Source organism: Rhinatrema bivittatum, chromosome 8, assembly GCF_901001135.1.
Source record: "Rhinatrema bivittatum chromosome 8, aRhiBiv1.1, whole genome shotgun sequence".
Taxonomy (NCBI): Eukaryota; Metazoa; Chordata; class Amphibia; order Gymnophiona; family Rhinatrematidae; genus Rhinatrema; species Rhinatrema bivittatum.
The window spans coordinates 210,463,220-210,478,472 of record NC_042622.1 but is presented as its reverse complement, the minus strand read 5'-3'; the positions used below and the strand labels follow the sequence as shown (position 1 = coordinate 210,478,472).

At 45.7% G+C, this 15,253-nt stretch overlaps 1 protein-coding gene across 4 annotated transcripts in view; it reads right to left on the bottom strand.

Annotated features, from left to right (window-relative positions):
• Nucleotides 1-15,253, bottom strand: part of LOC115097274 (septin-4-like) — a 128,351-nt gene that overhangs the window by 13,220 nt on the left and 99,878 nt on the right. For all 4 annotated transcript variants that reach the window (XM_029612944.1, XM_029612945.1, XM_029612943.1 and 1 more), the window contains one exon: nt 13,663-13,780. In XM_029612944.1, coding sequence (XP_029468804.1) covers nt 13,663-13,780 — 118 coding nt within the window. The remainder of the gene's footprint in view (nt 1-13,662; nt 13,781-15,253) is intronic.

Below are 15,253 nucleotides of genomic sequence, written 5' to 3'. Positions count from 1 at the left end.
GATCTGCCCTCCAGCTGATGTCTTTTTTAAATTTGCATTTCAACATGTAAGCAAATTCAAAAATTTTATACAAAGAAAATGCAAGGTATATGGGCATGTACCTATAATACCATCATTAAGAGAAAAAAATTCAAAGGAGAAAATTGGAGAAAAATATCTGCATACTTTAAATTAGACCACTAGACTGGAGAGAGAGCCAAGACATGAGAGGAGCAAAATTCACAAATAAATGAAAAGAAAACTATTAAGAAGAAGAAACGCCCCGTACAATAACCTCAGAGACCAACAAACTTCCGGATCTTCATCCACTGAGGTTAACGGATCCTCCTGCCGCATATTGAGAAAGCTCAAAGAAAACATAACCTGCATTACCAGAACCAATAAATATTTATAAGAAAATCAAACGAACATTTTGGCACCTATGGAGAAAGCCTTCTTTTGCATTTCAAGAAATTTCTTCCTACATGTCTGGGTAGCCTTACATACATAAGAAAATATCCAAACTCACTGGCCATAAAATAACACCTGTCACTTCCTAAATAAATAAATAAATAAATAAATAAATAAAATAGGAGCAACATAGAATTGCTGTCCAGAGAAAATCAACAGAGGGGCACTATTAGCCATGTCTACTGGTTAAATCCAGGCTATCCAGGGATGAAATGTATCCATCTATATTTCCACTTTGATTTCCAACCACCAAAATGTCAGATTAAAAAACTTTACCAAAGGGAGGACTAGCAACTCCTGGAATGTCAATGCTATCTTATAAAGTTCATGTAAGATACTGTTTGAAAACGTCAACTGGGGATGTCAAGGAAACCACTGGAAAATGTAAATCCTTAGACTCAAAGCTCTAGATATGTTTTCCAAATTCTACAGTATTTGATGAACCAGATTTTTATCTTGAAGCAACACAGCTGGAGTTGAACCCGACTACTGAGAACACTGATCAGTATAGGAAAATTGGTTTTTACCTGCTAATTTTCGTTCCTGTAATACCACAGATCACTCCAGACTAGTGGGTTATGCACTCCCACCAGCAGATGGAGTCAGAGAGCAAAGCTTCGAGGCACTGGTATCCCAAGTGTGCCTCCTGCAGCTCATCAGTATTTATCGATACTCAAGCAAAGTATAATTGACAAAAACCATCTAATTCCCAAAACAAGGGCGAACAGGAAAAAACTCCCTCAAGGGTCCGAAACAAACGACCCCAATACCTGAAAATCAGGTGTGAACCACGGTCCATAACAAAAACCAAAATATTATAGAATCATTCTGATAGATTCCCTATATACAGCAGCTAACTGTTAGGTAAATCAGTCTTTCGGCAGTAGCACCCAGGCGGGATCCTGGACTGATCTGTGGTATTACAGGAACGAAAATTAGCAGGTAAGAACCAATTTTCCTTTCCTGTACATACCCAGATCAGTCCAGACCAGTGGGATGTACCAAAGCCACATTACACCGGGCGGGAACCTGAAAGACCCGCTCATAAGAAGCTCTCCCCAAAAAATGCTTGGTCTGGATCCCTGACATCCAGACAATAATGCCTTATGAAGGTATGCAGGGAAGACCAGACTGCAGCTCTACAAATCTCCTCAGGCGACAACCTACACTCTGCCCAAGAAGCCGCTTGCGCTCTCGTCGAGTGAGCTTTCAAACCAGTTGGGATGGGGCGACCCTTCCCGATGTAGGTCAAGCAAATTGTTTCCTTCAGTCAGTGAGCCAAGGATGCCTTATATGCCTTTTCACCCTTCTTCGGACCTTCAAAGAGCACAAAAAGGTGATCTGATTTTCGAAAAGAATTGGTGACCTTCAAATACCGAAGGCGAACCCGGTGGACATCTAACAGATGAAGATCTCTTCCCATAGTGGGGTCACTAGCCCAATCAGGGAATCTGGGTAACTCCACGGACTGATTAACATGAAAGGCAGACACTACTTTCAGCAAAAAGGAAGGGACTGTGCGCAGGGACACCCTATCAGCCGAGATGTGAAGGAAGGGATCCCTCAGGAAAGAGCCTGCAATTCTGAAATACGCCTCGTGGAACAGATGGCCACCAAGAACACCATCTTCAAGGTGAGGTCCTTTAAGAAAGCGTGTCCCAGAGGCTCAAAAGGGGGATCACGAAGCGCCCTCAACACCAGATTGAGATTCCACTCCGGGCATAATTTACGAAGAAGAGGACGAAGGTGCTTCACCCCTTTCAGGAAATGGACAATGTCCGAGTGGCTGGCTAGAGGCCTGTCACCTACCCGCCCTAGGAGACATCCCAGGGCCGAAACCTGAACATGCAGGGAACTCTAAGCCAAACCTTTAGATAATCCCTGCTGCAAAAACCCCAATGACCACCATCTGCTGGAGTCAGAGAAATACTGATGAGCTGCAGGTGGCACCCTTGGGATAACAGTGCCTTGAAGCTTTGCTCTTTGACTCCATCTGCTGGTGGGAGTGCATAACCCATTGGTCAGGACTGATCTGGGTATGTACAGGAACCTTGATTTTAACCCTACAGTGACCTGTTAAACATCTCTCTTACACCTGGCAGTGAGAAAAACTTTCCACAATCAACACTGCCCATTGAGGAAATGGTCCCCTGTAAACCTGTCAGAGCAAACCAAATAGCTTCCAAAGATTCTGTGGCAGGTTTCTGCAAGGACTGCCTGGATCTCAAGTTTGCAAGTGCCTGTTCGACAATACGACTATCCATTTCGCTTACTCCCAGTTCAGGGGCAGAATTCCAAGTCCTTCAGGAGGACTTTCCCTCAACTTCCTAACCTCCTGAGATGTTCCAGATCCTGCCACGGTCTACACTGCAATTCCCACTCCATGTCTGACAGACATATCTGCAGTAAGACTCTCAGAAAGTGCTGTCCCATTGTCACTTAAGGGCTTACTACTACTACTTAACATTTCTATAGTGCTACACAACATACGCAGTGCTGCACAAAAAAAAGACAGTCCCTGCTTGATAAAGCTTACAATCTAATAAACATACAGGACAAGAGACTTGGGGCATTTTAAAAAGCAAGATAATGGTTAAAAAGAAAAGAAAGTTAATAAGACTAAAAGCAGACAATCAGGCATAAGATTTAAAAGTGGTCTCAAAAAGGTGGGTCTTTAATGGGATTTAAACACAGCAAGAGAGGGAGCATGACACACCAGTTCAGGAAGACTATTCCAAGCACACGGCGCAGCCAGGTGGAAAGCACAGAGTTGGGAATTGGCAGCAGAGGAGAAAGGCACAAATAGGAGTGACATCTGATGAGCAGAGTGCACAAGGAGGGGTGTACAGAAATAAGAGAGGAGAGGTAGTGAGGTGCTGCAGAGTAAAGGCATTTGTTGGAGTGATTTTACCCCAGTTTGCTTAACTCTATGATGATGATGGTGATGGTGATGGATAATAGGATCTGTCATAATCTTGAAAACTTGTATTTCTCTGCATTAATGAAATACTCTCCATTTTTTTTTAATTTGATTTTAATTACTAGTTCTGTTCCTTGTAATTACTGATTGAGTTATGCAAAATATGTTGACAGTTCTCATTCCACAAAATTGGGAGAGTATTGACTAAGACTAGCAAAGGATCAGAACACAAATTCTTGTCAGTGGGTTCTCATGTACTTCTGGTCTCACATCCCAAGAGGAGAGCAAGATTCTTGCCTCTTTCTCCTTAAGTGAAATATTTAACATACATTGTAAGCAGATGACAGCACATAAGTCCCACTTGATCCATCAAGTCTGCCTAATTAAAAGTACTTCAGATTAGCTTTACATCCCTACTCCCTTAGAAATGTAAACTTGGTAACAAATCAACAAAATTAAGATGCAGACATCAGTCCAGCAGCCAGAGGAAGGCTTTCCACTCTTTTCCACTGTATGATTATCTCCCAGCTGGCGAGAGGTTTCATGTGGCACTCTGTGCAAAGAGCTCCTAGCCTTCAAAGAACGAGTCCGATCTCTGGAGGTTAGAGTGGCAGACTTGGAGGAGCTAGGGGAGACAGAGAGGTATATAGAGGAGACCTTCAAGGACATAGTAAAGCAGTCCCATCTCCAATCTGGCAGCCCCTGTGTGTCTTGGAGGAGAAAGGTCACCTGGAAGGAGAGCAGAGCATCACCTTGGTGACGCAGGAAGCAATCCTGTAGCTAGGACCTGCCCTCAAGCTGATGTAGTATCTTCTCGCACTGAAGATATATCTCCAGGGGCACATGCCCAGAAGGGAAGGGGTAGGATGGCCATTGTAGCTGATGAGTTGATTATTAGGAAGGTAGATAGCTGGGTGGCTGGTAGACTTGAGGATCGCCTGGTATCTTGCCTGCCTGGTGCGAAAGTGGCAGACCTCACACGTCACACAGATAGGATTTTAGACAGTGCTGAGGAAGAGCCAGCTATCTTGGTACATGTGAATACCAATGGCATAGGAAAGTGCAGGAGGGAGGTTCTGGAAGTCAAATTTAGCATTTTAGCTAGAAAACAAATCCAGAATCTCCAGTGTTGCATTCTCAGAAATGCTCCCTGGAGATCACAACACAAGTGGGAGGTGGAGGAGTTGGCTCTAACATTCATGCTTAACGAGGTCTCAATCTCCAGTGGGCGTGCTGCTCCTCCACCCGCCTCGATAATGGGACTCGCTGGATGAAACAGGGCTTGAATGTGAGAAAAACCCCATACTTGGCGGCAGTTGCAGTGTCACAGCTGGAGGTCCTGAGGAAAGCCTCCGCACTTTGATCATCAATAAAAGGCTAAGAAATAAAGTTACGCAGTTCTAATAAAAGAGCTCAGCAGTGTGTCCTCCCCTCATGGATGCCCCACCTCCAGTTGATGTCTCCAGAGGTGTACATCCAAGAGGGAAGAGTCAGGACTGCTGTTATAATTGGCCATGTAGATATCTGGGTGGCTGGTGGGAATGAGGATGGCTTTGTAACTTGCCTGTCTGGTGCAAAGGTAGTGGACCCTCATGAGTTACAAAGAGAGAACTTTAGAGTGTTGAATAGGAGCTGGCTGTCATGGTATATGTAGGTACCAATGATACAGGAAGGCGGAGACTAAATTTAGGCTTATAAGTAGGAAACAGAAATTCTCAGAAATGCACCTTCTTCCATGGTAGGACCCCAGAGACAGGCTGAGCTCCAGAGTCTCAATGCTTGGATGAGATGATGGTGCAGGTGCAGGTGATGGTGCAGGTGCAGGTGCAGGGAAAAAGGCTTTAGATTTATTAGTATGACTGCCCCACTAGGTTTCACTAGAGTACGTATTATCTTTTAACATTGAGAAATTTCCAGAAATGGGAGTTCCATAGGGTATGCAGGAGTTAGTGAATGAAAGGAAGAGCCTTCCCTTAAGGGGGTTGGGTTTGGAGGTGGTAGATAAGTTGCTTTTACGGGGCACTGGGAGACGTTTAGAAGTTAGTAAGAGGAGTTTTGGAGTTAGCCTTTGAAGAGTCCAGGGTCAGAATGTGGAAGATTATTGAATTGCTGGAGGTGCAGAAGGAGCTCCCTTCAATGCAGACTGAGAGCTATCTGAGAGGATAAAGACCATTCAGTCTACAGTGACACCATTCTATCTGGGGAAGCCCCCAGGCTGAGGTGTATAACAAAGGAAAAGAAGGTTTTCCATTGTTTGCTATTGTCTGGAGGACATTACGGGGCCTCCATGAGAGCATGGAAGGAAGACGTTTCTTTGCTACTGTGCCCAAGTATTGTAACAACAACTGTCAGTAATACATTGGAGAGTTTTTGTGAACTGCCTATGAAGCACTTGGCTTTACAGATCATAAAGCAAATACATTTGTCATAATCACTGAAGGACGAATACTAAGTAGAAAAACTTCAGCATCATTTAATATTAAAAAGGGAGAAAACGATAAGATGAAGAAATTAGTTAGAAAAAAAAAACACCAAAAAGGAGCAGTTACCAAGGTTAAAAGTTTGTATGAGGCCTGGACATTATTTAAAAATACCATCTTGGAAGCCCAGATAAAATATACTCCATAACTTACCCCACAACCACAGGGCACATAAAATGGTGAGAGGTTCTGTCCATATATGAGGGAGGGCAGATTCTCAGATTTATTTAGCAGGTTCAAAAAGGTGGGTTATGCAGATGGTGACATGGATCTGGATAGAAACAACAGGGTAGCATGCTTTCCCTTGATTGGTAAAGGAGTTCATCAACCCTTCTCCCTTCCATGAATCTGGCCCCAATACCTCTCCACCAGTGCTGGACAAAACTAACTCTCAAACAGTCAGTCACAGCACTCTCTAGTAAAGCCAAACTCTTAACTTTATTTCTTGGTATGTTTTAGAATAGGGCAAACATTTCAGTACTGATTACACAGAGTTCATGGGTACACAATCAAAGTAAAACATACAATACAACAAACCATTTGATACCCCAGGGTTTAAAGTACCAATCTCCCGTCTTCACTTGAACAAAAATCAGATCTTTTCACTCCTCTCTTATTCGCCATGGTACATAAAGTTTACATCCCCAATATCCCTCTGGTCACTCACTGTTGCGACCATCACTTCCCGACAGCTTCACTCCACCTATCTTTCCTTTTTTGTGACTCTTCCTGCTCGCCATGGTTACCGGGCTGCCGCGGCGTCTGCCTGCCGTCCCCTCTGGCATCCCCGGACCGGCTTGGGTGCTGCCTCCCGCCATGCTCTTCAGGTACCTTAGGGCACGCGCGTCCCCCTGTGATGATGTCATGCTGCCTGTATATTTAAGCCTTCAGTTTATTGCTAGCCGTTGAGTTAACAAGGGTAATCTTACGGATGGGATTCGCTCTCCGTACCCAGCTACTCTGCCTTCCAACTTCCATTGGACTCTTTCTACTAATGCGGTACCCGCTCTTCGGGGACCTATTTGCTTTTTTCAGGTAACATGTACACGTTCCTCGAGGGCCCATGTTCCCTGACCCGCTGCCTGCATCTATCTCCTCTTCTACTTGGAAGAATTTGCTACAGACACCATCAGTGAGTACTACTATCTTCCACTCCTCAGAGCTGTCTCCCTGGAACCAGGTGCTCACTCCTCGAGGGCCTGCCCCCGTTCCAGCATCAGTGCCATCTCCTACGTGGAACCGCTGTGTGAGTACTTTGCCAACAAGTCTCTCTACCTCCAGGGATCTGGTACTCGCTCCTCGAGGGCCAGCTCTCCCTATCTCGGGGCTCTCCATATTTGGGACTCTGTGAATGTTCTATTGTACTCACTTTCTCAGTTCTCTCCACTACAGCTACCGGAGGAACCGCTGTTCCAGCGCCCTGGGGAATACTAGCCCAGCCGGGCTACATCTTCTACTCACTACTGCCACCTCTGGTGGCTTCTCAAACTGTCTAAATAAAGATATAATCTGTGTTTGTGTGTCCAGAGCTGAGCCTGACCTGTGGCCCCTCACAGGACTTCCCCCCCCCCCTCGTGGGTGTGGTCAGCTGCCACAGTGTCCAAGGGTCCACCCAAATTTCACTAAATATAACTCCATGGATCCGGCACAGCTCAATGCCTTGCAGGCCATTCCCGGCCTGGACCTGCGCATTGCTGAACAAAAAGACGCATTGGAGAAACTTGCTTCTGCGTTCCTTCAGCTGCAAGCACAGAAGAATCAAAGTGCTGCTTCCAGTAATGAAGGTCTGTTACCTGAAGTAACTATAAAGACTATGGTACTTCTGGCTGCTCCAGTTCATTTCTCTGGTGAGATTCAAAGAACTAGAGGTTTCCTAAATCAGTGCTGCATGCATTTTGCATTACAGCCTTCCCACTTCCCCAAAGCCTACACCAAGACTACTTATATTCTATCTTATCTTGATGGAAGAGCCTTATCTTGGGCCTCAATGCTGTGGGAACATAAGGATCCAATTCTGCAGGATATTGATGGATTTTTTGATTTGTTTAAATCCGTTTTTGATGATTCTGCTCAAGTGACTGTTGCTGGTTCTGCTCTGGTGGACCTGAAGCAAGGCAACCAACCACTGGCTGATTTTGCAATAGAGTTCAAGACTCTTGCTACGGCATTATGCTAGGATCCCAAATGTCTGAAAACCCTCTTCTTCAGAGGTCTTGATACTCGCTTGAAAGACGAGCTGGCCGCTCGTGAGACACCTGACTCGCTGGATGAACTAGTGGCTTTGGCTACTAGAATTGACCACCGACTTCGTGATAAGGTGAAAGAACTCAAGCCTAGTAAAGGACTGGTTCAGAAGGAAGTTTGTGCTAAACCTGCACTTCAGATGGTTCCAGCAATATCTGTCGCCAGTGGAGAGGAACTGATGCAACTTGGTCGCAATCACCTGACTTCAAACAAGAGACGACTTTGGAAGAGGCATGACCTAATTCGTCTGGGAAACGGCCGGGCCTAAGTCCTGTGGGAGAACTGTTCTTAGGCCTTACTACGCCCTCTCCTCCACTCTCTCTCCCAGTCACCCTGATCTGCGGACCGTCCGAAATTCAAACTCTTGCCCTGGTGGATTCAGGGGCAGGAGGCATCTTTATACTTCGACGCCTAGTGGAACATTTGAGGATTCCCCTCGTCACTTTGAGGATTCCACTGCTCTTATCATCTATCCATGGAGAGCCTTTGCCGGGTGATGTGATCAGTCACACTGAACCGGTAACCCTCCATACCGGATCCCTCCATACTGAGTCTATTTCCTTCTTTGTGTTAGAGAAGGCCATGCACCCTATCGTTCTGGGGTTAACCTGGTTGCAATCGCATCAGCCTCAATTCGACTGGGCCACCTTGGAACTCTCCCGCTGGGGCCCAGGTTGTCATGGCAAGTGCCTTAAGGAGGTTTCTCCTGTCCTCTGCATGCCTACAACTCCAGTGATGCCAGGACCGCCGCCTCAATACGCATCCTTCAGTGATGTGTTCTCCAAAGAAGCTGCTGACATCATTCCTCCACACAGATCTTACGACTGTGCCATAAGGCTGAAACCGAACACTGAATCTCCTAAAGGACGTGCCTATCCACGCTCTGTAATAGAGAATAAGGCTATGCCCAAGTACATTGAGGAGAATTTACAGAAAGGATTCATTAGACCATCAAAGTCTCCAGCTGGCGCAGGCTTCTTCTTTGTGGGGAAGAAAGACGGTACCTTACGTCCTTGTATCGACTATCGAGGGCTGAACGAGCTCACGATCAAAGATCGATATCTCCTGCCTTTAATTTCAGACCGGCTTCAAGGTGCCAAGATATTCTCGAATCTTGATTTGAAGGGAGCCTATAACTTAGTTCGCATTCGCAGTGGCGACGAATGGAAAACAGCCTTCAACACTCGAGATGGTCATTTCAAGTACTTAGTAATGCCCTTCGGCCCATGCAATGCACCTGCTGTGTTTCAGAACATGATGAACGACATCTTGCGGGACCTGTTGTACAAGAGTGTCGTAGTGTACCTACATGATATCCTGATATTTTCTCAGGACTTGTCTACTCAACTAGAGGACGTCAAACAAGTACTACGAAGACTTCGAGAACATCGGCTCTATGCCAAGCTATCCAAGTGCGAATTCCATAAAGACTCTGTGCCTTTTCTTGGCTACATTGTGTCTAAAGATGGCTTCCAGATGGATCCCCAAAAATTAGAGAGTATTAAAAATTGGTCCCAACCTACCAGCCTAAGGCCTTGAGATGATTTTTGGGGTTAACTAATTACTATAGAAGATTTATAAAGAACTATTCTTCTTTAACTGTGCCCTTAACTGCAATGACCCGGAAAGGGGCCAACGCTTCTAAATTGTCTGCGGAGGCCATATCTGCGTTCGAGGATTTAAAGACTGCCTGAACCATGCCTGCATCATTCAGACCCCGACAAGCCATTCATCGTGGAGGTCGATGCTTCTGATGTCGGTGTGGGGGCTATATTGAGCCAAACCGGAGACTCCAAATCCTTACGTCCCTGCTCCTTCTTCTCGTGACGTTTCTCTCCGGCAGAGAAGAACTATGGGATCGGAGATAAAGAGCTCCTGGCTATTAAGTTGGTATTCGAGGAATGGCGGCCTTGGCTCAAAGGCACTCAACATCAAATTACCGTGTTTACAGACCATAAAAATCTAGAGTATCTCCGCCTTGTACAATGTCTTAACCATAGACAAGCCAGATGGTCCTTATTTTTTAACCGTTTTAACTTCGTGCTCAAATATCGCCCCGGAGACAAGAATACCAGAGCTGATACCCTGTCACGCTCCTTTCTCTCGGAGGATGTTCCAGAAGAACCTCAGCATATTATTGACCTGAAGAAAGTCTTCTTGGCGGCTACTCATACTGTGCCCGCTGGTAAAACCCATCGTGCCTAAACACCTCAGGAAGAAATTGCTCTATTGGGCGCCTGATTCCAAGCTGTACCCTGCTGAAGCTCCAGAAGTATTACTGGTGGCCAACTAGCAAGGAAGATACACTCTCCTACGTAGCATCTTGTGCCAACTGTGCCAAGCACAAACCTACTTCTGGCCAACCGTGGGGATTGCTGCAACCGCTTCCAGCGATGGAATAGCCCTGGACGCATATCGCTACTGACTTTGTAGTTGATCTTCCCCTCTCTGGAGGTATGAATATTATTTGGGTCACAGTCGACTGCTTCAGCAAGATGGCCCATTTTGTGGCGCTGCCTGGCTTACCTTCAGCCTTGGAGCTTGCGAAGCTCTTCATAACCCACATCTTTCACTTTCACTACCTACTGAAGCACATAGTCTCGGATCGAGGATCACAGTTCATGGCAAAATTCTGGAAGGCTTTGTGCAGCTTTTCGACATCTCTATCACCCTCAATCTAATGGCCAAACAGAATGGATGAATAGGACCCTGAAACAGTTCATTCGGGCCTATGTGAGCTGCCGTCAGAATAACTAGGCCGAACTGTTACCATGGGCTGAATTCGCCATTAATTCTCATTCAGCATCATCCACTGGATCAACACCTTTTGAAGGTGTTCACCATCATCATCACCGCCACTTCCACTGAAGCTCTCAGTGACGTCCCCAGCAGCTCAATCCACTGCTGATGAGATCCATCAATTATGGACTCAGACGAAAGAAATGCTACTCAAAGCGAGTGATCAAACCAAAAGGTTTTATGATGCTCACCATTCCAAAGCGCCTGTCTTTCAACCTGGTGACAAAGTCTGGCTATCCACTAAGCACCTTAGATTAAAGTTATCCTCCACTCGATTTGCTCCTTGCTACATTGGACCATTTCCAATCCTCCGACGTCTTGGCAACATCACTTACAGTCTGAAGCTACCACCTGGATTAAACATCCACAATGCTTTCCATGTTTCACTTTTGAAACCACTCATTCTCAGTGAGTTCTCTTCCAAGTCTCAGGAACCATCTCCCATCAATGCAGAAGATGACCTAGAATACAAGGTCAAAGCCATCCTTGACATCCGAAGAAGAGGCAAGACTTGGGAATACCTTCTTTCATGGGAAGGTTGTGGCCCCGAAGAAAATTCTTGGGAGCCTCTGGCTAATATCCTTGACAAAGAGATGCTCCATCAGTTTCATCTCTCGTATCCTTGGAAACCAAGAACTGGTACCCGCAGAGGAGACCGCCCTTTGAAGGGGGGGTACTGTTGCGACCGTCACTTCCCGACGGCTTCACTCCGCCTACCTTTCCTTTGTTGCGACTCCTCCTGCTCTCCATGGACGCCTGGCTGCCGCGGCGTCCTCCTGCCGTCCCCTCCGGCATCCCCGGACTGGCTTGGGCGCTGCCTCCCGCCATGCTCTTCAGGTACCTTAGGGTGCATGAGGCCCTCATTCTTATTTCCTCATTAGCGCGTTCCTCAAGGGCGTCCCCCTGTGATGACGTCACGCTGCCCGGATATTTAAGTCTACAGTTTATTGCTAGCCGTTGAGTTAGCAAGGGTAATCTTATGGATGGGATTCGCTCTCTGTACCCAGCTACTCTGCCTTCCAACTTCCATTGGACTCTTTCTGCTAACGGGGTACTCGCTCCTCGGAGGCCTCTTTGCTTCTTTTAGGTCGCTATCAGGTAACCAGTACTCACACCTCGAGGGCCCATGTTCCCTGACCCACTGCCTGCATCTATCTCCTCTTCTACTTGGAAGAATTTTCTACATACACCATCAGTGAGTACTACTATCTTCCGCTCCTCAGAGCTGTCTCCCTGGAACCAGGTACTCGCTCCTCGAGGACCTACTCCCGTTCCAGCGCCAGTGCCATCTCCTACGTGGAACTACTGTGCGAGTACTTTGCCAACAAGTCTCTCTACCTCCAGGGATCTGGTACTCGCTCCTCGAGGGCCAGCTCTCCCTATCTTGGGGCTCTCCATATTTGGGACTCTGTGAATGTTCTATTGTACTCACTTTCTCAGTTCTCTCCACTACAGCACTGCTACCAGAGGAACCGCTGTTCCAGCGCCCTGGGGAATACTAGCCCAGCCGGGCTACATCTTCTACTCACTACTGCCACCTCTGGTGGCTTCTCAAACTGTCTAAATAAAGAACTATCTGTGTTTGTGTGTCCAGAGCTGAGCCTGCCCTGTGGCCCCTCACAGGACTTCACCCCCTTGGGTGTGGTTAGCTGCCACAGTGTCCAAGGGTCCACCCAAACCTCACTAACTATAACACTCACATATGATCCCTACAGGTTACTAAAACCTCGTTTATCACTCTCCTTGCATCCTGGGCCTCTCACTCGAGCCATGTGGAGGATTCCCCAATCTTCTTCACACTCCAGCTCTCATTCTCCTGAGGGTCCCCTTTATCTTAGCAATGCCCTTCATTACCTTTCTTGTGGCCTCTCTGGGGCACTCTCTTCCCGAACCTCACTAAATGCTTTCTTCCTCGATGGGGAGGAATCATCTCTTCTTCTACTTTGCTATTCTAGCCAGTGCACTTGCCCACTACAGACCCCGGTACTCCCATCCAACACAGCCCCCTCAGGTGCACCCATTTAACATTGCCCCGGATCATCGACCTTTTAGAGCCCCACCTAAATATGACCCCAAAACAGGTCTGTCAGATGCACCTACTCAAATGGCCCCCCCGTGCCCTACTGAATACAGCCCCCTTCATACCCCCATTCAACATGAACTATAATGCACACACCCCAATGCAGTCCAGCTACTCAACACAGCCCTGATACATGGAAGTGCTAACCCCACCCTGACTCCGCCCCCAGGAGCATCTTCTCTATCTGTGCAAAAAAGTACTTTTGCAGCCAATCTTCAAAGCGCCCTTTTCCACTGTAAAGTTTTAAAAATGCCTTTGAAAATTGCCCTCCCTGTGCCTTTGGGTGTTCATGCCAGTGTTTATACTGTTTTATGCCCCTCTCTGCTGCTGCTGTCTGCCTGCAAGTTTCATGATATGTTAGAGACGAAAATGGGATGCATTGCTTCTCCCATTTACTTAATGGAAACACAAAATGGCAAACGAAACAAAGAAAACCACACAAAATGAAAGTTTTTTTCCAGGCATACCCCTACTGGAAAATGGGAAGGGGGAAGCCCTGATAGCTGCAAATAAATGTTAATGACACTATATCCCCAATAGAGGCCAGTTATAAGAGGTGAAGGAACCTGCTGGACTGAAAATTAAAAATCAACAACAAAAGAATCAATGTAACGAGTGCTAGAATCTCCCCAGTGATTTCTGTATCCTCCTTGGTGATCTCCATGACCTACTGACCTCAGTGACCTCACCTTGCGTTTCTTCCGTTCCACCTCGAGTGGTGTCAGGGTGTCAGCCTTTGCCAGGATGGGCACAACGTTCACTCTCTCGTGCAAAGCCTTCAAGAACTCCAAATCCAAAGGACGTAATCTGCAGAGGGAACGGGCAGCGTTCAGCCAGAACTAACCTGCATCCTCCTGACCACCTGCAGGGCGGGTTTGCTCACCACAGTGCCCAGCCGGTGCCAACCTGAACTCCAGGAGTGTGAGCAGTGCCCTGTCAAAAACTTGTGCGGCAGCAATTTGCATCCATGTCAATCATACAACCGACCAATTAAATTATCAGTCTTGAGGTGTCAACGTAACCAACAAAAAGTCACTTGTATGCTAACATCTTCATGTTCTTTGAAAGCAATTATCAAATTGCAATCATATGCCATAAAGGATATTGACCAAAACCCCCCCAAAACAAAGCTATATACAATACTTAACTTAAAAGACATGGGGGGGGGGGGGGGTTTGGTGTTGAATTGCATATGGGTATTGTGTTTATTTATTTCAACAATTTTTAGACCATTTTACCAACAGAGTTATCCAAGGCAGTGCACAATCTACCAATAAGAATTAGAAACATAATTCAATATGCAAAAAATTAATAGAAATTGGGGTTACCCCACCCTACATAAAAACAAAATTAATTCATTTCAGGTCCGTGCCAGTGCATGGTACCACAAGAAATGCATTAAAAACAAAAATTTGGAAAAAGCAACATATAAAATCACCAGCTCCTTCAGTAGTGATCAGATGATCTCTGTCCTGGAGAGACTCTCAGACTATTACAGAAAATCAAGCCGTTACCTTGGGAGAGAATTCATTCATTATTCAAACTGCAAGAACTATTCTGGAAGAAGTTTGACCCTGTCTCAGTGTTATCTATTATTTCTAAGATGTGCTTTGCTATAGCAGATCTCGATCCTAGTCCCACATAGCCAGAACTGATTTTTTGGGTGGGCACAAGGTTAACATGGGTGGGCTGTAAGCATGCAGGTGTGACATCTACTAGTTGTATTCTTATTGATTAAATAATGCCATATACTGCACCCTACATTGGCTTTCTAAGTAATCTGCAACAGCCATTATGTATCATGCATGAAAATTTAAAACATTTTACCTCAGTTATTTCAAGCACTTACAAGCATTGAAAATTCCTTATTAATCTATATTAATTTATATTTATTGCAGTTTATAAATGCACAAGTATATCATATAAAAAGCAAAGAAAACAAACATATCCAATCAATCATGCACATCTAACAACAAGAGAAAGAGCCTTTTCCATTGCCTCCCCTAAATTTTGGAACTCCCTACCTAAAGATCTGAGAACCCAACCCAACCCAACCTCAAAACGTTCAAAAATGACCTAAAAACATTGCTGTTTCGCAAATTCTACACTGACCTTCATACTTCTGAACATCCTAACTCCCAATCGAACTTTCATCCAAAAACCTCAAAATTACTTCTCTGCAACCAGAACAAACAATCCCTCCTCCTCCCACATAATGATACTTTCTGGACTTGAAATGTTTAACCTCTGTTTAATATGCACATTGTTATACTTTTTCCA